At 54.6% G+C, this 23,590-nt stretch overlaps 1 protein-coding gene across 1 annotated transcript; it reads right to left on the bottom strand.

Moving 5' to 3' along the window:
* Positions 1-1,313: 1,313 nt before the first annotated feature.
* On the bottom strand, positions 1,314-18,292 carry LOC137437593 (cystatin). Its single transcript, XM_068132044.2, has 3 exons — positions 17,546-18,292; positions 6,997-7,113; positions 1,314-2,082 (listed from the first exon to the last, which is right to left on the bottom strand). The coding sequence occupies exons 1-3, from the start codon at positions 17,774-17,776 to the stop codon at positions 1,996-1,998; spliced, it is 435 nt and encodes a 144-aa protein (XP_067988145.2). The 5' UTR covers positions 17,777-18,292; the 3' UTR covers positions 1,314-1,995.
* Positions 18,293-23,590: the final 5,298 nt, after the last annotated feature.

Genomic DNA, 23,590 nt, shown 5'->3' with positions numbered 1-23,590 from the left:
CATGATGCGGCACCCCGACATCATAGTACAACTCCATTCAATAGCTCGGCTTCACGCTGTTGAAACCAAAGCTTTCAGAATTATTGGAATCTCCCGCGATGAAGCTATCTCTGAGGGCCTTTCACTCACTCACCGCAGGCAGGTAGGTGGTCTTTCTGTCTTCTACCGACTCCTCTCCGGCCTTGCACCCCCAGCTCTCTCTGTGCTCTGTCCCCCAAATATTCCTACAGGTCGCACAAGATCTGCCAGCAACCCTCTGATGGTTAAACTGCCGAAATCTCGGCTCTCTGCTCACCTTCACTCTTTCATTCCTCTTTTCTCCCACCTCTGGAACAAACTCCCTCACTCCCTTCAATCCCACTCCTCCCTCCAGGTCTTTAAAACAGCTGTTCACCACCATCTCTTATCTTCCCCCATCCAAAACCTTGATCTTTTCTACCCCCGCTAATTCACCCCAGATCCACCTTGTTTGAAATTCCAACTTCTTTCCTGGAAGTCCTGGCAGTGTCCATATGTTTTATACCTCTCCCACTGCCCCCTTCCCACGCCTCCCCCCCAAAAGCCCTCGCCCTCTCTCAGATCTCTCGATGTCTCCATGTCTCTCGGTCCCTGCTCTCAAATGTTGTGTTTGTGTCCTTCCCCCTCTCTCCCCATCTTGTCTACCGCTCCCTATGTTATGTTTTATGTGTCGGTTTGTCTTTCTGTGTGATTAATGTTCGCTCTTTCACGAGCCTCGACCTTGTATACAAAACAACAACAAAAAAAAAAAAAAAAAAAAAAAAAAAAAAAAACAGGACAGCCAAGCCGCACAAAAGAACAAAATCGTTTCCTCAGTAGCATCGAGAAAATTTAAAATAAAAGACCGCCTCGAATGAAAGCGACATTGCTGAGCTAGTGTCCTTTTGAGATGGACAGTGCATGTGGACGACATTCAACCAGGTGAAAAGCAAAGATTGGATGCCATTCATGCCCTAGTATTGGCAATTAGGGCTTGATGACGAACAAACATCTTTGGGTAATTTGGGGGCAGTTTATCAGAGTTCATCACAGATAATGTGTGCTTCCATGGATCTGCAACCAAATGGGTTTCTCTGGAACTGGAAAGAAGTTAGACCAAAAGTTTTGCAATGAATACTCAACTCGCAGATACAGATTTGCTCAAATTACGATTGTACACGAGTCCTGGAAAGAGTCTGGAGAGACGCCTGCTGCTGTAATTCGAATTTTTAACCCAATTTCAAAATAGTTATTTTTCTCTGTGAATGACATTCTTACATCACATTCTTGCATCAGAGCAGTTCTGAAGACGCAAGTTCAAATCATACTTTTATTTGTGATTACACTGAAAACCATCACTTTTATCGAATGTGATAGATCGCTTACATGAAGCAAAACGATGTCATGAGAAGCAAAATGATGTCACGAGAAGCAAAATGATGTCACGAGAAGCAAAATGATGTCACGAGAAGCAAAATGATGTCACGAGCAGCAAAATGATGTCAAGCAGCAAAATGATGTCACAAGCAGCAAAATGATGCCACAAGAAGCAAAATGATGCCACAAGAAGCAAAATGATGCCACAAGAAGCAAAATGATGCCACAAGAAGCAAAATGATGTCACGAGAAGCAAAATGATGTCACGAGCAGCAAAATGATGTCACAAGCAGCAAAATGTCACAAGAAGCAAAATGATGCCACAAGAAGCAAAATGATGTCACGAGAAGCAAAATGATGTCACGAGCAGCAAAATGATGTCACAAGCAGCAAAATGTCACAAGAAGCAAAATGATGCCATAAGAAGCAAAATGATGCCACAAGAAGCAAAATGATGCCACGAGAAGCAAAATGACGTGAAAACAAATGTCGAGCGCAACAAGTTATTTTTCACACTAAAGATGCCGTGCGTGGTACATGCTGTTTGCAGGTAAGTATAAACTGGTGGAATAAATCGTAACCAGAGCGGTAAATGTTAAACATTGCGAGCAGTGTTCATTTTTAAACCACACTGCAATCATGACGTGTCACAGAAGGCTCATCACTGATCCAGACTTGACTCCAAATCTCAAAATGGCACAAATGGGTCTGAAAAACAAAAATAAAATAATTGTTAATGGAATCCCAAGTTGAGAGAGATAAATACCTTCTAACTACAGCAAGTCACTCTTAGCCGTTTAGCCTGGGTTGCAATCTCAACCATTCATAAACCTCCATCCTGGTGTTCCACAGGCAGGGCAAGGCATAAATGTGTGTACAGTCCTTCAAACGGACATTCAACTGGGTGTCCCATCTGATCTAATTGGTTGAAGGACGTTAAACACCCCCATGGTGGTTTTTTTGCTTGGAGTAGGCGAGTTATCACCGGTACCATGAACAAATGACAAATTCCTGCACTTGCAGTGGAATTCCACAACGAAGCAGCGCCTTGTCCAGGATAGATTCTAACCCTGACAAGTCACCATACGTTGGAGACCTCTGTAAAGAGTGCGGGCCTCCAGTAATCGTTTTTAGCAAATGGAGCAAACAGCACAAACAATAGATGGAATTTTGAAGTCGAGCTTGCAGAAGACATCTGCACCCAACAATCAAATCCTCTTCGTTATTTTACAGCGTCAATCTCTTCCACGTCAGTATCCTCCTTATATCTCCAAACCCGTGTCCTTCCGATCCTACCATATCGATGTGCCCCACTCTTCAGCATCCCTCCACTTCATATCCCCTCACCTCAGCTCCTCAAAGTTTCACCCCTCCTCACCTAATCGCCTCAAAGCTTCCCTCTCACTTAAGCCCCTCAAAGCTTCCCCTCACCTAAGCCCCTCAAAGCTTCATCCTCACCTAAGCCCCTCAAAGCATCCCCTTCCCTTAAGCTCCTCAAAGCTTCCACCTCACCTAAGCCCCTCAAAGCTTCCCCTCACCTAAGCCCCTCAAAGCTTACCCCTCTCCTAAGCCCCTCAAAGCTTCCACCTCACCTAAGCCCCTCAAAGCTTCATCCTCACCTAAGCCCCTCAAAGCTTCCCCTCACCTAAGCCCCTCAAAGCTTACCCCTCTCCTAAGCCCCTCAAAGCTTCCACCTCACCTAAGCCCCTCAAAGCTTCCCCTCACAGCTTCATCCTCACCTAAGCCCCTCAAAGCTTCCCCTCACCTAAGCCCCTCAAAGCTTGCCCCTCACCTAAGCCCCTCAAAGCTTCCCCCTCACCTAAGCCCCTCAAAGCTTCCCCCCTCACCTAAGCCCCTCAAAGCTTCCCCCTCACCTAAGCCCCTCAAAGCTTCCCCTCACCTAAGCTCCTCAAAGCTTCACCCTCACCTAAGCCCCTCAAAGCTTCCCCTCACCTAAGCCCCTCAAAGCTGCCACCTCACCTAAGCCCCTCAAAGCTTCCCCTCACCTAAGCCCCTCAAAGCTTCACCCTCACCTAAGCCCCTCAAAGCTTCCCCCTCACCTAAGCCCCTCAAAGCTTCCCCCTCACCTAAGCCCCTCAAAGCTTCCCCCTCACAGCTTGCCCCTCACCTAAGCCCATCAAAGCTTCCCCCTCACCTAAGACTCTCAAAGCTTCCCCCCTCACCGAAACCCCCTCAAAACTTCCCCCCTCACCAAAGCTCCTCAAAGCTTACCCCTCTCCTAAGCCCCTCAAAGCTTCTCTCCTCACCGAAGCCACTCAAAACTTCCCCTCACCTAAGCCCCTCAAAACTTCCCCTCACCTAAGCACCTCAAAGCTTCCCCTCACCTAAGCTCCTCAAAGCTTACCCCTCTCCTAAGCCCCTCAAAGCTTCTCTCCTCACCGAAGCCACTCAAAACTTCCCCTCACCTAAGCCCCTCAAAGCTTCTCTCCTCACCGAAGCCACTCAAAGCTTCTCTCCTCACCGAAGCCACTCAAAACTTCCCCTCACCTAAGCACCTCAAAGCTTCCCCTCACCTAAGCTCCTCAAAGCTTCCCCCTCTCCTAAGCCCCTCAAAGCTTCTCTCCTCACCGAAGCCACTCAAAACTTCTCCTCACCTAAGCCCCTCAAAACTTCCCCTCACCTAAGCACCTCAAAGCTTCCCCCCTCACCTAAGCAGGATATCTCAAAAAGTTGTGGACGGATTTGGACGAAACTTGGTGGACAGGTTGTGTGTCCGACAAGGAAGAATCGATTCAATTTTGGTGAAGATCTGGATCCGGATCCGGTTAGTATAATTTTTAAAGTGATTCTTCACCATTGGGAGATCGGGCCAAAAACGATACATAGCAGGATATCTCAGAGTTGTGGACGGATGATTTTGTTTAAATGAGATTCTGTATTGTGATTTTCTGGTCTACTCTGGAATACAAAACGTAAACCGTTCACCTGGCGGAGGTATGCTCTCCACTGAGTGCCGTTCTAGTTCCGACCTGGATTTCTCTGAATGGCAAATCTTCCCTTCTTGACTTCGTGAAGACTATACACTTTGCTGTAAATGTCTGCTGCTCTTACTCTTCTCCAATTGGCTCACCTGATCATGTGTTTGAGAGAATCAACATTTCTGGCTATTCTAAAGAGCTGCCTCAACGCTGGCGAGTCTGGCATTTCACAGAGGCAGATTTGGCTGGGACTGCAAGTGGCCATCTCCCTTCAGGACTGGTCTCCTAAATGTAATGCCTCTCATATTAACTAGGCATGGGAATTTGTCCACAGAAACCTGCTCTCTCTAATGCACAGATTCATCTCATCTCATCTTCAGTTATCCTACCCTTCTTCCCACCCATGGTACACTGACAATCCCGTGGTGAAGCAATTGCTCTGAAACAACTCGTTTTCTCATCCTGGAAAGCTATCCAGACCGAAGGCAATCTCAGCTCATGCCACAAAACCCACAACATGTGTGTCCACTCTCAGGAGAGCCAGAAAACATGTTCAACCTAAAGAGTGAACTTTCAAACTTGTCTCCCTCCTTTAAAATATGGTAATACCTTGCTTGCTCCCTCCACCACCAAAAGTGGGCTTTGGTGGACAGGTTATGTGACAACAATCGAGCCGATTTTGATGAAGATCCGAATCTGCATCCGGATATGCGAGTTTTTAAATTTTTTATGAGGGATTCTTCACCATTAAGAGATTGGGCCAAAAATCAAGATATATATAGCATGATATTTCAAAAAGTTGTTTACGAGTTGTGACAAAAATTAGGTAGTTGTGTTGGGTTAGGTGTCAAGAACAAGCTGATTCGATTTTGGTCCGGCCTATCATTGGGACACAAAATGTAAACTGGTCAGCCTGAGTTGGAGGCATGCGCTCTACCTTGTGCTGTTCTAGGTAAGTCTCTCTTTGGTGTATGTAGTTTATCCATCCTTTCCCTCACTTCAAATGGCACCACAGCTGACTCCGCACACGAGATAATGCCGAACGCCTCAATTCTGCGTTTGCTTCCAAATATTGTGGCCCCAACTGCTCGATTTCTGTACCCACCCCCTACCCAGGCGCACCCAAATGATCCTGGACTTGGGGTCTTTTGCACCTGAGAAGGTGGAGAAGTTTGTGGCAACCCTCGACTCAGATTCTGTAACGACTAGACCAGATGGCATCTCTAGGATCTTCCTGATGACCTGCTCTGCTGCTCTTGCACATCTTCCTCTCTGCTCTGTTCACCGTATCATTTGCTCGAGGTCATATTTTCATCTCCTCTCCCAGTTAAGGCTGGATTGCCCCAAGGCAGTGTTCTGGGGCCATCCTTATTCCTAATATTCACCAATGATCTCTCTGACTTAAAGGAAAATCCCCCTTTATATATTTGCTGATGACTCCACCCTCTGCCATGACATCCCTCATCCTTCAGATAGGCAGGCTGCCACCTCTTCCCTCTCTTCAGACCTTGATATAATCAGAAGCTGGTCAAACGCTTGGAAGATGTCTTTTAATCATGAGATATATCACACTGTCACTATCTCTACCTGAAAGGACCATCTGGCAAACCCTCCCATCTACTTTCTTGACAATTCTCTTGATGAAGTTTAGTTACTCAAACTCATGGGTCTCACTCACTATCAACCATGATCTTCCTTGCCCAAACCACATTTCAAAGTTGGCCTCTAAAGCCAGTCGCTGACTTGTACAAAGTCCTTCCTTGGCACACCTGAACTCCTATCCACATACATGGCCTAGATTTGCAGCTTAATGGAGAACTGTTCTCCCCTCTGGGCTATGTCACCTGCCTCACACTTTGCTCAGCTTGACGCCATGGAAATCAAGGACTTTAAGATTATTGGAATCTTCCATGCTGAAGCGGATTTCCATGGGCCTATTACTTTCCCATGGCAGACACGTCAGTGTTCTCTGTCTACGACTGCCTCCTTGTGTGGTTTTTCTTTCCACTGCCTCCGCTTTCCACCCCATCACCCCTCCCCCAAGGTTTCTGCAGGGCACACGCGGTCCATCAATCCTCTTCTGGTCAAACTCCCAAAATCCTGAATCACTGCTCACCACTAATTTTTTTCCCCTCCTCCCATCCCTCCAAATCCAAAATCATTGTCTTTTCTACCCTCGTCAACTCCCCCACCCCAAAACTCACCTCCTTCCAAATTGCAAGTTTTTCCTTCGAGAGTCTCCTAAACTGTATCCATCTTGTTCTCCCCATGTATCCTTCTCCTACCCCTAATTCTTTCCCACCTCCCTTACTTGTCCAAGTCTCCCTCTATTTTATCCTTCAACCCTGCTTTTGGTGCTTCCCCCCTCTCTCGACTGTTCCTTTTTTTTTGCTGCATCAGGATGCAAATCCGCATCCGTTCAGTGTTCTAGCTCTTCCAAAGTCTCGATTTTGTATACTGTAGAGAGAAAAAAAATCACATCTTTTAAAAACAATGCACCTTGCACCGGAAAAAAATTAGATCTTCTCGTTTAAAGTATAAATAGCATTTTCACTGCAAAACTGTGAAGGTGAATCCTTGGTTCCACATTCTTATGAACAAAGTGCAAAACGCATGCGAAGAAGGTACAAAATTATGAAGATTTACAATGCTGTATTTGATCTGAAAATGTGAAGATACTCACTGTCTGCCCAGAGCCGGATATCAAGCTGCAGCTTTCAGCATCCGCATAAAGTTGGGCTTTACGACAAGAGGTCCTTCCAAGCTTCACGGTGAATTTATATTTAATTCCAGACACCACCTACAAAAACAAACAAAATAATAATATAAAATGGTGTACATTAATTAATTACATTAAATACAGTGGTGCACTCTTCATTGACCAAGCAGGGTTGGTTGAAGGGGGAAGGTTAGCATTAGCCAAAGGGAGAACAGGTATGGTTCTGCAAAGTCAGCTGGCCTTGAGTTAGTCTCGGCACAATGCCAAAAGCAAACGATGGTAAGATCGGAAAGCTGTGTGACACCACGATCAATCCGAGCACAAAACCTTTGCTGAACAGAGCCAATCGGACATTGTAATCTATCCGACCATTAGATCCTCAGACACAAAGGTAATCTACCATATGAAAGACAATGTCAGTTTGTGTGTTTGTACTGATGTTTGTCCCCCTTCATAAGGACGATTTGAGTTGGGTTTTAAAGGCCAATCCTTTAACACGAATGTGAATTCATTATGGCGAGTATGAAACAAACTCGAAAAACATTTTCTATAAAAAAAAGTAATTACGTCTTCTATTGAAATTATCAAAGTAGCTTGCAGACAGGGCCTCAAGGTCGGTGCACAGAAGCGTTTTTTAAAATGATAAATACACAAGGCGCAGGGAGGTGAAATTCGCTGCACGTGATTTGTAAAATGAGTGTTTATTTGTTTTTATTATCATTATTATTATTTTTTGTATGCAAGATCGAGGCTCGTGAAAGAGCTAACATTAATCACACAAAAAGTCAAACCGACACATAAAACACGAAATAAGGGGAGCGGTAGACAAGATGGGGAGAGCGGGGGAAGGACACAAACACAACATTTGAGCAGGGACATCGGGAGAAATGTGGGAGGAAGAGGGCTTGGAGGGAGGTGGGAGAGGTATAAAATATATGGACCCTGCATGGACTTCCTGGAAAGAAGTTTAAATTTCAAAAAAGTGGATCTGGGGTAAATCAAGGTTTTGGATGGGGGAAGATAAGAGATGGTAGTGAACAGCTGTTTTAAAGACCTGGAGGGAGGAGTGGGATTGAAGGGAGTGGGGGAGATTGTTCCAGAGGCGGGAGAAAGGGAGAATGAAAGAGTGAAGGTGAGCAGAGAGCCTAGATTTGGGCAGTTTAACCACAAGAGGGTTGCTGGCAGATCTTGTGCGACCTGCAGGAATATTTGGGGGACAGAGCACAGAGAGAGCTGGGGGAGCTAAGCCGGAGAGGAGTCGGTAGAAAACAGAAAGACCAGCAACCTGCCTGCGGTGAGTGAGTGAAAGGCCCTCGGAGTTGGCTTCATCACAGGAGATGCCAACGATTCTGAAAGCTTTGGTTTCAACAGCGTGAAGCCAAGCTAGGTGTGAAGCAGGAGCACCAGCCCAGAGGGGGGGGACAGTATTCCATTGAGCTGCAGATGAAAGCCTTGTATGTGGTGAGGAGCTCAGGTGTGCCAAGGAAGGACTTTGCACGACGGAGGATGCCCAGTCGGTGACTGGCTTTGGAGGCCAGCTTGGAAATGTGTTTTTTCCAAGAAAGATCATGGCAGATAGTGAGACCCAAAAGCTTGAGCGACAGAACTTCTTGGAGAGGATTGTTGAGAAAGTAGATGGGAGGGTTTTCCAGTCGGTCTTTTTGGAGAGAGCCAAGTAAGAGTGTGAGATTTGTCAGGATTGAAAGACATGTTCCACTTGTTTGACCAGTCTGTGATTTTGTCCAGGTCTGCAGAGTGAGGAGGCTGCAGACTGCCGATCTCAGGGATGTGGAATGGAGCGGCAGAGAGTGGAGTCATCAGCAAAGAGATAGAGAGGATTTTCCAGAGAGTCGGTGAGATCATTGATGCAGACCAGAAAAAGCACAGGGCCCAGAACACTGCCTTGGGGAACTGCAGCCAGAACAGGAAGGGGAGATGAGAGAAATCAATTCAGGGCCACACGTTGACTACGACCAGAGAGAAAGTCCGCAAGCCATGCGTGGAGGTTTCCATGGATACCATCGGAGGAGAGTTTGGTGAGCAGAGGTGGGTGCCAGACCGTATCGAAGGCACATTATACATCAAGGAAGACAGCTCTGATTTCCTGTTTGGCATTGAGGACCTCCATCCATTGTTGAGACAGCAGAAGCAACATGTCCAGAGTAGAATGACCTGGTCTGAATCCAAATTGATGATCGGAGATCAAGCCATTAGAGAAGAGAAAGGATTTGATATCCGAAGCAATGATGGATTCCATGACTGCTGATAATTGGGAGCAGGCTGATTGGTCTGTAGTTGCAAGGATCTGTTTTTGCACCTTTTTTGAGTAAAGCGGTAATGTTTGCTGATTTCCAAGATGCTGGCAGATGACCTTGAGCAAAAGAGGGTGAAAAGAACAGAGGGCGAGATAGAGCGGAAGGGCAGGCTTTTAGGACCCGTGGGTTGATGCCGTCTGGTCCAGTTGCAGAAACAGAGTCGAGGTTTGACAAAAACTTCTCCACCTTGTCAGGAGCGAAGGACACAGACTCCAGGAGCAGTTGGATTCGACTGGGTAAGGTGGGAACAGAGAGAGATGGGTTTGGGACACTATTTTGAGGCAAACACAGAGTTGAGGCATTCGGCTTTGTCACGTGCGGTGTCAACTGTGTAGCCATTTGAGGTAAGGGAGGGGATGGATGGGGAACAAACACCAGAAACGGATTTGACCAGATGCCACCAGGATTTGGAGGAAGGAGACAGGTTTGAGAGTTCATTCTTGAGTGTGGAGAGATAGTGCTTTCTGGCACTCCTGAGGGTAGACACACACTTGTTCCGAGCTTGGTGGAAGGAACTGAGATTGCCTTCAGTTGGATTTGCCTTCCAAGAGGCAAAGGCAAGTTGTTTCAGTTCAACTGCCTCACCACAAGATTCAGTGTACCGTGGACGGGAGGAAGGGTAAAAAAACCGTTTAGAGGCCATTTTTCCCCGCAAAGCGGGGGTTGGCCTTTTCGGGGACCGTGGTAGTTGTTGTGTTTTTGGTCCCCTTTTTGAAGCAATGTTTTACGGCCGGATGCCCTTCCTGACGCCAACCCTTTTTGCCGCCTTTAATGACAAACAGGGAATTACCAGTGAACTGGTACTCAATTAGCCGACCTCGGAAGGATGACAGGCTGAGTCAACCCCCCTGGCATTAATTCGGCGATCGACCGAGATTCGAACCCAGGATCCTAGGATCCTAAGCCGGCACCCTAGCCGCTAGCCCAACACCAGGGAGGAAGGGTAAGACAACTGAATACGAGATGGGATAAATCTGTGCATGAGAGAGTTTTGAATTTTTGAATTTTGAATCCTTTTGAATTCTCAGCATCACACAAGGAGCAGCACAAGGTATTTTTTAAGTCTTTGGAATGAGTCGGATGGGATTTCAACCACCAATCTCCCAGACTCAGAGAGCGACGCTCGACCATTATGCAACCAAGTTTATTAGTTAATAACAGACAACTTGAATGAAGAGAAATCTTTTCTTATACACACCAGCGAGAACTAGCATGCAAGTGCAAGTGAAGTGAAATGCAAGTGAAGGAGATGTGCAAGCCGTGCCTAGTTTTAATCTTGGAAAACCCTTTTTGGCCACAGCCTTCCAAATAGAAACTCACCCTGAATAATTGAAAACAACAGGTAGCATGAAGGATTGCTCATTTGCATATACTACTGTGGATCAGTGTGCCTCACCACACATCACTACAGAGGCATAGGCATCTTTGACCATGCCTGAAGGAAGGGGAGAATGGTGTGTGTGAGGTAGTGGTGATGGATCCTCTCCTCTCGCTCTCCAACCCTTCCCCTCGCTCTCTCTCGCTCTCCAACCCTTCCCCTCGCTCTCTCTCCTCTCCAACCCTTCCCCTCGCTCGCTCTCTCCTCTCCAACCCTTCCCCTCGCTCGCTCTCTCCTCTCCAACCCTTCCCCTCGCTCGCTCTCTCCTCTCCAACCCTTCCCCTCGCTCGCTCTCCTCTCCAACCATTCCCCTCGCTCGCTCTCTCCTCTCCAACCCTTCCCCTCGCTCGCTCTCTCCTCTCCAACCCTTCCCCTCGCTCTCTCCTCTCCAACCCTTCCCCTCGCTCGCTCTCTCCTCTCCAACCCTTCCCCTCGCTCGCTCTCTCCTCTCCAACCCTTCCCCTCGCTCGCTCTCTCCTCTCCAACCCTTCCCCTCGCTCGCTCTCTCCTCTCCAACCCTTCCCCTCGCTCGCTCTCTCCTCTCCAACCCTTCCCCTCGCTCGCTCTCTCCTCTCCAACCCTTCCCCTCGTTCGCTCTCTCCTCTCCAACCCTTCCCCTCGCTCGCTCTCTCCTCTCCAACCCTTCCCCTCGCTCGCTCTCTCCTCTCCAACCCTTCCCCTCGCTCGCTCTCTCCTCTCCAACCCTTCCCCTCGCTCGCTCTCTCCTCTCCAACCCTTCCCCTCGCTCGCTCTCTCCTCTCCAACCCTTCCCCTCGCTCGCTCTCTCCTCTCCAACCCTTCCCCTCGCTCGCTCTCTCCTCTCCAACCCTTCCGCTCGCTCGCTCTCTCCTCTCCAACCCTTCCCCTCGCTCGCTCTCTCCTCTCCAACCCTTCCCCTCGCTCGCTCTCTCCTCTCCAACCCTTCCCCTCGCTCGCTCCTCTCCAACCCTTCCCCTCGCTCGCTCTCTCCTCTCCAACCCTTCCCCTCGCTCGCTCTCTCCTCTCCAACCCTTCCCCTCGCTCGCTCTCTCCTCTCCAACCCTTCCCCTCGCTCGCTCTCTCCTCTCCAACCCTTCCCCTCGTCGCTCTCTCCTCTCCAACCCTTCCCCTCGCTCGCTCTCTCCTCTCCAACCCTTCCCCTCGCTCGCTCTCTCCTCTCCAACCCTTCCCCTCGCTCGCTCTCTCCTCTCCAACCCTTCCCCTCGCTCGCTCTCTCCTCTCCAACCCTTCCCCTCGCTCGCTCTCTCCTCTCCAACCCTTCCCCTCGCTCGCTCTCTCCTCTCTCTCCAACCCTTCCCCTCGCTCGCTCTCTCCTCTCCTCTCCAACCCTTCCCCTCGCTCGCTCTCTCCTCTCCTCTCCAACCCTTCCCCTCGCTCTCTCTCCTCTCCAACCCTTCCCCTCGCTCTCTCTCCTCTCCAACCCTTCCCCTCGCTCTCTCTCCTCTCCAACCCTTCCCCTCGCTCTCTCCTCTCCAACCCTTCCCCTCGCTCTCTCCTCTCCAACCCTTCCCCTCGCTCTCTCCTCTCCAACCCTTCCCCTCGCTCTCTCCTCTCCAACCCTTCCCCTCGCTCTCTCCTCTCCAACCCTTCCCCTCGCTCTCTCCTCTCCAACCCTTCCCCTCGCTCTCTCCTCTCCAACCCTTCCCCTCGCTCTCTCCTCTCCAACCCTTCCCCTCGCTCTCTCCTCTCCAACCCTTCCCCTCGCTCTCTCCTCTCCAACCCTTCCCCTCGCTCTCTCCTCTCCAACCCTTCCCCTCGCTCTCTCCTCTCCAACCCTTCCCCTCGCTCTCTCCTCTCCAACCCTTCCCCTCGCTCTCTCCTCTCCAACCCTTCCCCTCGCTCTCTCCTCTCCAACCCTTCCCCTCGCTCTCTCCTCTCCAACCCTTCCCCTCGCTCTCTCCTCTCCAACCCTTCCCCTCGCTCTCTCCTCTCCAACCCTTCCCCTCGCTCTCTCCTCTCCAACCCTTCCCCTCGCTCTCTCCTCTCCAACCCTTCCCCTCGCTCTCTCCTCTCCAACCCTTCCCCTCGCTCTCTCCTCTCCAACCCTTCCCCTCGCTCTCTCCTCTCCAACCCTTCCCCTCGCTCTCTCCTCTCCAACCCTTCCCCTCGCTCTCTCCTCTCCAACCCTTCCCCTCGCTCTCTCCTCTCCAACCCTTCCCCTCGCTCTCTCCTCTCCAACCCTTCCCCTCGCTCTCTCCTCTCCAACCCTTCCCCTCGCTCTCTCCTCTCCAACCCTTCCCCTCGCTCTCTCCTCTCCAACCCTTCCCCTCGCTCTCTCCTCTCCAACCCTTCCCCTCGCTCTCTCCTCTCCAACCCTTCCCCTCGCTCTCTCCTCTCCAACCCTTCCCCTCGCTCTCTCCTCTCCAACCCTTCCCCTCGCTCTCTCCTCTCAAACCCTTCCCCTCGGTCTCTCCTCTCCAACCCTTCCCCTCGGTCTCTCCTCTCCAACCCTTCCCCTCGCTCTCTCCTCTCCAACCCTTCCCCTCGCTCTCTCCTCTCCAACCCTTCCCCTCGCTCTCTCCTCTCCAACCCTTCCCCTCGCTCTCTCCTCTCCAACCCTTCCCCTCGCTCTCTCCTCTCCAACCCTTCCCCTCGCTCTCTCCTCTCCAACCCTTCCCCTCGCTCTCTCCTCTCCAACCCTTCCCCTCGCTCTCTCCTCTCCAACCCTTCCCCTCGCTCTCTCCTCTCCAACCCTTCCCTCGCTCTCTCCTCTCCAACCCTTCCCCTCGCTCTCCTCTCCAACGCTTCCCCTCGCTCTCCTCTCCAACGCTTCCCCTCGCTCTCCTCTCCAACGCTTCCCCTCGCTCTCCTCTCCAACGCTTCCCCTCGCTCTCCTCTCCAACGCTTCCCCTCGCTCTCCTCTCCAACGCTTCCCCTCGCTCTCCTCTCCAACGCTTCCCCTCGCTCTCCTCTCCAACGCTTCCCCTCGCTCTCCTCTCCAACGCTTCCCCTCGCTCTCCTCTCCAACGCTTCCCCTCGCTCTCCTCTCCAACGCTTCCCCTCGCTCTCCTCTCCAACGCTTCCCCTCGCTCTCCTCTCCAACGCTTCCCCTCGCTCTCCTCTCCAACGCTTCCCCTCGCTCTCCTCTCCAACGCTTCCCCTCGCTCTCCTCTCCAACGCTTCCCCTCGCTCTCCTCTCCAACGCTTCCCCTCGCTCTCCTCTCCAACGCTTCCCCTCGCTCTCCTCTCCAACGCTTCCCCTCGCTCTCCTCTCCAACGCTTCCCCTCGCTCTCCTCTCCAACGCTTCCCCTCGCTCTCCTCTCCAACGCTTCCCCTCGCTCTCCTCTCCAATGCTTCCCCTCGCTCTCCTCTCCAATGCTTCCCCTCGCTCTCCTCTCCTCTCCAACCCTTCCCCTCGCTCGCTCTCTCCTCTCCTCTCCAACCCTTCCCCTCGCTCGCTCTCTCCTCTCCTCTCCTCTCCAACCCTTCCCCTCGCTCGCTCTCTCCTCTCCTCTCCAACCCTCCCCCTCGCCCGCTCTCTCCTCTCCAACCCTTCCCCTCGCTCGCTCTCTCCTCTCCAACCCTTCCCCTCGCTCGCTCTCTCCTCTCCAACGCTTCCCCTCCCTCGCTCTCTCCTCTCCAACGCTTCCCCTCCCTCGCTCTCTCCTCTCCAACGCTTCCCCTCCCTCGCTCTCTCCTCTCCAACGCTTCCCTTCCCCTCGCTCTCTCTCCAACCCTTCCCCTCGCTCTCTCCTCTCCAACCCTTCCCCTCGCTCTCTCCTCTCCAACCCTTCCCCTCGCTCTCTCCTCTCCAACCCTTCCCCTCGCTCTCTCCTCTCCAACCCTTCCCCTCGCTCTCTCCTCTCCAACCCTTCCCCTCGCTCTCTCCTCTCCAACCCTTCCCCTCGCTCTCTCCTCTCCAACCCTTCCCCTCGCTCTCTCCTCTCCAACCCTTCCCCTCGCTCTCTCCTCTCCAACCCTTCCCCTCGCTCTCTCTCCTCTCCAACCCTTCCCCTCGCTCTCTCCTCTCCAACCCTTCCCCTCGCTCTCTCCTCTCCAACCCTTCCCCTCGCTCTCTCCTCTCCAACCTTTCCCCTCGCTCTCTCCTCTCCAACCCTTCCCCTCGCTCTCGCTCTCTCCTCCCCTTCCCCTCGCTCTCTCCTCTCCAACCCTTCCCCTCGCTCTCTCCTCTCCAACCCTTCCCCTCGCTCTCTCCTCTCCAACCCTTCCCCTCGCTCTCTCCTCTCCAACCCTTCCCCTCGCTCTCTCCTCTCCAACCCTTCCCCTCGCTCTCTCCTCCCCAACCCTTCCCCTCGCTCTCTCCTCTCCAACCCTTCCCCTCGCTCTCTCCTCTCCAACCCTTCCCCTCGCTCTCTCCTCTCCAACCCTTCCCTCGCTCTCTCCTCTCCAACCCTTCCCCTCGCTCTCTCCTCTCCAACCCTTCCCCTCGCTCTCTCCTCTCCAACCCTTCCCCTCGCTCTCTCCTCTCTCCAACGCTTCCCCTCGCTCTCCTCTCCAATGCTTCCCCTCGCTCTCCTCTCCAATGCTTCCCCTCGCTCTCCTCTCCAATGCTTCCCCTCGCTCTCCTCTCCAAAGCTTCCCCTCGCTCTCCTCTCCAATGCTTCCCCTCGCTCTCCTCTCCAATGCTTCCCCTCGCTCTCCTCTCCAATGCTTCCCCTCGCTCTCCTCTCCAATGCTTCCCCTCGCTCTCCTCTCCAATGCTTCCCCTCGCTCTCCTCTCCAATGCTTCCCCTCGCTCTCCTCTCCAATGCTTCTCTCCTCTCCTCTCCAATGCTTCTCCTCGCTCTCCTCTCCTCTCCTCTCCTCGCTCTCCACTGCTTCCCCTCGCTCTCCTCTGCTTCCGCTCTCCTCTCCAATGCTTCCCCTCGCTCTCCTCTCCAATGCTTCCCCTCGCTCTCCTCTCCAATGCTTCCCCTCGCTCTCCTCTCCAATGCTTCCCCTCGCTCTCCTCTCCAATGCTTCCCCTCGCTCCCCTCTCCAATGCTTCCCCTCGCTCTCCTCTCCAATGCTTCCCCTCGCTCTCCTCTCCAATGCTTCCCCTCGCTCTCCTCTCCAATGCTTCCCCTCGCTCTCCTCTCCTCTACAATGCTTCCCCTCGCTCTCCTCTCCTCTACAATGCTTCCCCTCGCTCGCCTCTCCTCTCCAATGCTTCCCCTCGCTCTCCTCCCCTTCCCCTCGCTCTCCTCTCCTCTCCAACCCTTCCCCTCGCTCTCCTCTCCAACCCTTCCCCTCGCTCTCCTCTCCAACCCTTCCCCTCGCTCTCCTCTCCAACCCTTCCCCTCGCTCTCCTCTCCAACCCTTCCCCTCGCTCTCCTCTCCTCTCCAACCCTTCCCCTCGCTCTCCTCTCCTCTCCAACCCTTCCCCTCGCTCTGCTCTCCTCTCCAACCCTTCCCCTCGCTCTCCTCTCCTCTCCAACCCTTCCCCTCGCTCTCCTCTCCTCTCCAACCCTTCCCCTCTCCAACCCTTCCCCTCGCTCTCTCCTCTCCAACCCTTCTCCTCGCTCTCTCCTCTCCAACCCTTCCCCTCTCCTACCCTTCCCCTCGCTCTCTCCTCTCCAACCCTTCCCCTCGCTCTCTCCAACCCTTCCCCTCTCCAACCCTTCCCCTCGCTCTCTCCTCTCCAACCCTTCCCCTCGCTCTCTCCTCTCCAACCCTTCCCCTCGCTCTCGCCTCTCCAACCCTTCCCCTCGCTCTCCTCCAACCCTTCCCCTCGCTCTCCTCCAACCCTTCCCCTCGCTCTCTCCTCTCCAACCCTTCCCCTCGCTCTCTCCTCTCCAACCCTTCCCCTCGCTCTCTCCTCTCCAACCCTTCCCCTCGCTCTCTCCTCTCCAACCCTTCCCCTCGCTCTCTCCTCTCCAACCCTTCCCCTCGCTCTCTCCTCTCCAACCCTTCCCCTCGCTCTCTCCTCTCCAACCCTTCCCCTCGCTCTCTCCTCTCCAACCCTTCCCCTCGCTCTCTCCTCTCCAACCCTTCCCCTCGCTCTCTCCTCTCCAACCCTTCCCCTCGCTCTCTCCTCTCCAACCCTTCCCCTCGCTCTCTCCTCTCCAACCCTTCCCCTCGCTCTCTCCTCTCCAACCCTTCCCCTCGCTCTCTCCTCTCCAACCCTTCCCCTCGCTCTCTCCTCTCCAACCCTTCCCCTCGCTCTCTCCTCTCCAACCCTTCCCCTCGCTCTCTCCTCTCCAACCCTTCCCCTCGCTCTCTCCTCTCCAACCCTTCCCCTCGCTCTCTCCTCTCCAACCCTTCCCCTCGCTCTCTCCTCTCCAACCCTTCCCCTCGCTCTCTCCTCTCCAACCCTTCCCCTCGCTCTCTCCCCTCCAACCCTTCCTCGCTCTCGCCTCTCCAACCCTTCCTCGCTCTCGCCTCTCCAACCCTTCCCATCGCTCTCTCCTCTCCAACCCTTCCTCACTCTCATCTCTCCAACCCTTCCTCGCTCTCCTCTCCAACCCTTCCTTGCTCTCCTCTCCAACCCTTCCTTGCTCTCCTCTCCAACCCCTCCTCGCTCTTCTCTCCAACCCTTCCTCGCTCTCCTCCCCAACCCTTCCTCGCTCTCCTCCCCAACCCACGCGCACCTACGCCCACGATCACAAATACTCGCGGTTTTCCTCTCTCTTCCCAATCCCTCCCCACTTACCCCCTTTCTTCTCCCTCCCTCCCCTCTCAATGCTTTGATTGCTTTGCCCACCTATCAGGCTATCACTATTAGTGCTTTGCTTTTATTTTTTATTTTACCCTCCTTCCCCGACTCGTGTCGACCTTGTATCAGAAAACAAATTAATTTTCTCAGATACCGGTACCTTGCTCATAGTCATATCACACAATAAAGACAAGATTTTAAATACCGAATGACAACCAGCGTACCTGAGACGTTGCAGACACTATCTCGTTGAGCTTGTACAGGTTCATGTCGTTGTTGCCGCTATTGAAATGCGAAACGGCCTTCTTCACCGCCGTTTTAAACATTTGGTCATTGCGATCTGCTTCGATAGGTCCTCCGGGGATCCCACGACCAATGTGCTGCATCCCGTCGCCAAAAACCCCAGTCACCAGCAGGGAAACCGCGACAAATGTTAACAAACCCATCCTGAGCATATCGCAAACCTTTCGCGACAACCGACAGCGATGAGCGACAGTTCCTGTTCCTTGTTTATATAGTCAGCTCCTGACGTCACAGCAAAACAGCACGTGACCTGCGCTTTGGCAATCGTAAACGGATATGACCTTTGCCTCTGTCACCTCCCCGAACTGCTGGGTGGAACTTTCAAATTGACTTTAGATAAAGTACAGAGACAGACATTTAGATACAGTAATATACATAGACATTTAGACAATGTACATAGACAGGCATTTATACAATGTACAGAGACAGACCTTTAGAAACGGTAATATACATATATATTTAGACAATGTACATAGACAGGCATTTAGACAATGTACAGAGACAGACCTTTAGAAACGGTAATATACCGTACATAGATATTTAGACAATGTACATAGACAGGCATTTAGACAATGTACAGAGACAGACATTTAGACGATGTACATAGACAGGCATTTAGACAATGGACATAGACAGACATTTAGATACGGTAATATAAATAGACATTTAGACAATGTACATAGATAGCCATTTAGACAATGTACAGAGACAGACATTTAGATACGGTAATATAAATAGACATTTAGACAATGTACATAGATAGACATTTACATAATGTACATAGAGAGACATTTATATATTGTACATAGACACCTTTAGACACTGTTGTGGCGGACACAAAAGCCCACTGGCGTGGTGACATCATTCCACGCACCAAGTGGGCGGTGGCCACGCCCGAGGGGTAGGCGTGGCCTCATGATATACACCGGGCGACCAGCCCGGAGGAGTTCAGTGTTACAGTGTAGTCTTACAATAAAGACGTTTATATGTTACCGCTTGTCCGCTTCCTCCTTGCTCACAAGCAGCGCGCGTAACGCCGCGCTTTACTGGTGACCCTCGACGTTGGATCTGCCGGAGCGATCCTTCCACACGCGACGCCATCGCCATGGCCGACTTCGTCAAACTTCCGGAATTTTGGGAGGCTCAGGCCGAAGTCTGGTTCGTCCAGGCCGAAGCCCAATTTCAGCTTTGGCACCTCACCGGCGATGACACGCGCTATTGCCACGTCGTCGCCTCCCTCGGGCCCGGCACGGCCGCTCGAGTTGTGTCCATCCTTCGCCACCCACCGGACGGCCACAAGTACGAGGCACTCAAGCGGCTACTCCTAGCCACGTTCAGCCTCACGGACGACGCACGGGCCAACCGCCTCCTGGATCTCCCCGAGCTCGGTGAGACGCGCCCGTCGGTCCGAATGGACCATATGCTGTCACTGTTGGGCGACGAAGCCCCCGGTTCGCTATTCCGGGCGCTTTTCCGTCGCCAACTTCCAGCGCAGGTTCGCCTCGCGTTGGCCGGGACCGGGCTAACGGAACCCCGAGCATTGGCGGCCGAGGCGGACAAGTACTTCGCCGCTTCGGACACGCGGACGAGCGTCGGCGTGGCCGTCACGGCCTTCGACGCTGATGTTCAGCAGCATGTTCCACAGCATCATCTTCTACAGCACGCTGAGGTTCAGCAGCACGCTGATGTTCAGCAGCATGCTGATACGCACCTCGTGAACGCCGCCACGCCCCGCCCACCGCCGCGACGAAAACCGCCACCGCGGGGAAACCCGTCGACTCCACCGGCCTGGCGGAGCCAGCCGCGCTCCTCCAGCTCCACCACCTGGTGCTGGTTCCACGCCAAGTTCGGCCACGAAGCTCGGCGGTGTCATCCGCCGTGCTCCTTCAACGGGTCGGGAAACGCCCGGGCCGGCGCTCAATAATGGCGATGAGCGCCGGCCGTTCGAGCAGCCTGCTGTTCATAACGGACACCTTCTCCGGGTGCCGTTACCTGTGCGACACGGGAGCGCAGGTGAGTGTCATTCCCGCCGGCACGTCAGACAAGCACGCCGCGGGTGGGGGCCCCGCGCTGCTTGCCGCGAACGGGACGCCCATCCGTACGTACGGAAAACGCTGCCTCTCTCTGCGGTTTGGAGGGCAGGTTTTCCGATGGACGTTCGTCACCGCCGACGTGCCCATGGCACTGCTTGGCGCGGACTTCCTGTGCGCTAATGGGCTCCTGGTCGACGTCAAGCGCAGACGGCTTGTCCAGGCCGAGACGTTCAGCTCGCTCGCTTGTGCGTTGCCCAGCTCAACGAGCGGCTTGCCAAGCGCCTTGCCGAACGATTCGGTTCCGGCCACGTTGGTCTGTACGCTTCCGGCAGCGGACGCATTCACCCGCCTCCTCGCCGGCTTCCCGGCCCTCACGCGGCCCACCTTCTCGGCGGGGGCCGTCAAGCACGGGGTGGCCCATCACATCCCCACCGTCGGGCCACCGGTCTACGCCCGGGCACGCCGCCTCAAGCCGACGAAGCTGGCGGTGGCAAAAGCGGAGTTCGCTACCCTGGAGCGACTCGGCATCGTTCGGCGCTCAGAGAGCGCTTGGGCGTCGCCGCTGCACATCGTGCCGAAGCCCGGCGTGGGATGGCGACCGTGCGGGGACTATCGCCGTCTCAATGACGCCACGACTCCCGACCGCTACCCCGTCCCCCACATTCAGGACTTTTCCGCCCGTTTGGCGGGCAGGTCCTTCTTCTCGAAGGTGGACCTCATACGCGGCTACCATCAGGTCCCCGTCAGGCCGGAGGACGTCCCGAAGACGGCGGTCATCACGCCATTCGGACTCTTCGAGTTCCTGCGCATGCCCTTCGGTCTGAAGAATGCGGCTCAGGCGTTCCAGCGACTGATGCAATGGACAGCGTCCTGCGCGACTTGGATTTTGTCTACGTCTACCTGGACGATATCCTCGTCGCCAGCGCGTCCCGTGAAGAGCACCTACGCCACCTCCGCACGCTCTTCAAACGCCTGGGCCAGCATGGCCTGATTGTGAACCCCGCAAAGTGCCGGTTCGGCGCCGCCACAATCGATTTTCTGGGGCACCGTGTCACCAGGCACGGAGCCGTCCCCCTGCCGGCCAAGGTGGAGGCGGTGAAGGGGTTTCCGCGCCCCCGCACGATCAGAGGGCTGCAGGAGTTCCTGGGCATGGTGAACTTTTACCATCGGTTCCTGCCCCGTATCGCCCAGCTCCTGCGCCCCCTGCACGAAGCTCTCCGAGGTAAGCCGGGCAAAGGCGACGTTACCTGGACCGAGCAGATGGACACGGCGTTCACGGGCGCGAAGCTCGCCTTGGCTAACGCCACCATGCTCGCGCACCCGGCGCCCGATGCACCGATCGCCCTCACCACCGATGCCTCGGACTACGCGGTGGGCGCGGTGCACGAGCAATGGGTGCGTGGAGCTTGGCAACCGCTGGCGTTCTTTAGCCGGCAGCTTCGCCCGCCCGAACGCCGTTACAGTACCTTCGACCGCGAGTTGCTCGGACTTCACTTGGCGGTCAGGCACTTCCGCCATCTGCTCGAGGGCCGGGCGTTCACTGCCTTCGTCGACCACAAGCCGCTGATCTTCACGATGGGCAAGGTCACCGAGCCGTGGTCGGCCCGGCAGCAGCGTCACCTCTCGGCCGTGTCCGAGTACACGACGGACATCCAGCACGTCGCGGGGAAGGACAACCCGGTGGCGGATTGCCTTTCCCGGGCCGTCGCCCACGCAGTCCACCTCGGCATCGACTATGCCCGGATGGCAGCGGACCAGGCTGCTGACCCCGACGTCCAGGCCTTGCGGACCGCCGTCACGGGCCTCCGCGTCACCGAGGTGCCGTTCGACGGCGCGGGCGCGGCCCTCTTGTGCGACGTCTCCCTCGGGCGTCCTCGCCCCATTGTGCCCGCGGGCTGGCAGCGCCAGGTGTTTGACGCCATCCACGGCCTGTCCCACCCGGGCGCGAGGGCCTCCCAAAGGCGGATCGCCGACAAGTTCGTCTGGCATGGCCTCCGGAAGGCCGTCCGCGGCTGGGCCAGGACGTGCCTCGCATGCCAGCGCGCCAAGGTGCACCGGCACACCCAGGCCCCGTTGGCCCCGTTCACGGTGCCGGAACGCCGGTTTGACCACGTCCACGTGGACCTGGTGGGACCTCTGCCCCCCTCGCGGGGTTTCACCTACATCCTCACCATGGTGGACCGCACCACCCGGTGGCCGGAGGCCGTGCCCTTGGCGTCGACAACGGCGGCCGATGTCGCGCAGGCTTTCATCGCCACCTGGGTCGCCCGGTTCGGTGCCCCCTCAGACATCTCATCCGACCGTGGCCCCCAGTTCACCTTGGAGCTCTGGGGGGCGGTTGCGCAGGGGCTCGGGGTCCGGCTGCACCGAACCACGGCCTACCACCCCCAGGCTAACGGCCTGTGTGAGCGATTTCACCGCTCATTGAAGGCCGCGCTCCGGGCCACCCTCCGCGACGGCGGCTGGGTCGACAGGCTCCCCTGGGTCCTGCTGGGCCTCCGGACGGCGCCCAAGGAGGACCTGCGCGCATCCGCGGCGGAGTTGGTCTTCGGGCAACCGCTGCGGGTGCCGGGCGAGTTCCTCCCCGACTCCACGGCACCATGGTCCGCGGCACAGCAGCGCTCCGCTCTGCAAGAGACCGCCCAGAGGTTCGCCCCGGTGCCAACGGCATGCCACGGGCACCCACCGACGCACGTCGCCCCGGAGCTTCGCACGGCGGAGTACGTCTTCGTCCGCCACGATGCCCATCGGACACCACTGCGGCCCCCGTACGACGGGCCTTTCCGCGTGCTGGAGACCGGGGCGAAGCACTTCACCCTGGACATCGGCGGTACTCCTGACCGCGTTTCGGTAGACCGCCTCAAGCCGGCCCACCTCGATGTGGACCATCCACCGCCAGTGGCCCGACCCCCACGTCGGGGCCGCCCTCCTGCGGGCGGACTCCCGGCACCGCCCAGCCCCGCCGCCACGCCGCCCCCCGGTCCTGCACCCATCCCAGGGGCAGCCAGGGGCATCCCACCTGGCATCCCTGCACCCCGGACGCCGCCGATCGCCAGGGGGCGCTTCGGCCGGGTCATTCGTCTGCCCCGCAAACTGGCCCTCCAGGTGCGCGGGAATTCTGGGGGGGCGCGTGTGGCGGACACAAAAGCCCACTGGCGTGGTGACATCATTCCACGCACCAAGTGGGCGGTGGCCACGCCCGAGGGGTAGGCGTGGCCTCATGATATACACCGGGCGACCAGCCCGGAGGAGTTCAGTGTTACAGTGTAGTCTTACAATAAAGACGTTTATATGTTACCGCTTGTCCGCTTCCTCCTTGCTCACAAGCAGCGCGCGTAACGCCGCGCTTTACTGTCACAGATTGATAAGAAGGTGTCGGTGACATGTGACCCTCTTTAAAGGGTTTAATTAACTGCCTTTGCCTTTATTGCTCCACCATGTAAATACAACTCGAACAAGAAATGAACAAAAATGTGTAAAGTTTGTTTGTTTCAAAACAAGGAATATCTGAGTTGTTTTGGGTTGATCGGGGTTTGTTCCATGTCCAATCAGCTCGCTATCGCTTGCCAAGCAAGCCGTTCCTTATCATATCACCCTTTCCTCTGAGTGCTTAAGCCACCTGGCGAGTTCTCGGCAAGCTGTTTGGTAATGGAACACACCCTGGGTTTTCTGTGAAGTGCAAAATAAGGAGCAAAGAAGGGAGACCGAAGAGTATTGCTGACATGACGTCTATACCCAGCCAGCACGTACAGCTGGGGCCCAGCTGGGAAATAGGTGGATTGGATGGGCACTGTCGATGTCATTCCACAACTAGAACGACACTCTTTGACGTCATTTTCCACCTTCCAAAGCTGGCTGGGCCCACATGTGTTTTCGTCGGTTAGTTGGGCTGAACTGGACTTTGAGTGGGCTTTGAACTAGGCCCTATGTGGG

This window comes from Myxine glutinosa, chromosome 12 (assembly GCF_964187855.1).
Source record: "Myxine glutinosa chromosome 12, kmMyxGlut1.1, whole genome shotgun sequence".
NCBI lineage: Eukaryota > Metazoa > Chordata > Myxini > Myxiniformes > Myxinidae > Myxine > Myxine glutinosa.
Note: the sequence above shows the minus strand (reverse complement) of the source record. Positions and strands in the feature narration are given on the sequence as shown.

What these genes read in the sequence shown, in the direction of transcription:
- LOC137437593 (XM_068132044.2), bottom strand. Translation starts at nt 17,776, where the DNA reads ATGCTCAGGATGGGTTTGTTAACATTTGTCGCGGTTTCCCTGCTGGTG. An exon ending in TAGTGTCTGCAACGTCTCAG is followed by an intron (nt 7,114 to 17,545) that starts GTACGCTGGTTG and finishes TTGTTTTTGTAG; the next exon opens with GTGGTGTCTGGAATTAAATA. An exon ending in TATCCGGCTCTGGGCAGACA is followed by an intron (nt 2,083 to 6,996) that starts GTGAGTATCTTC and finishes TTTGTTTTTCAG; the next exon opens with ACCCATTTGTGCCATTTTGA.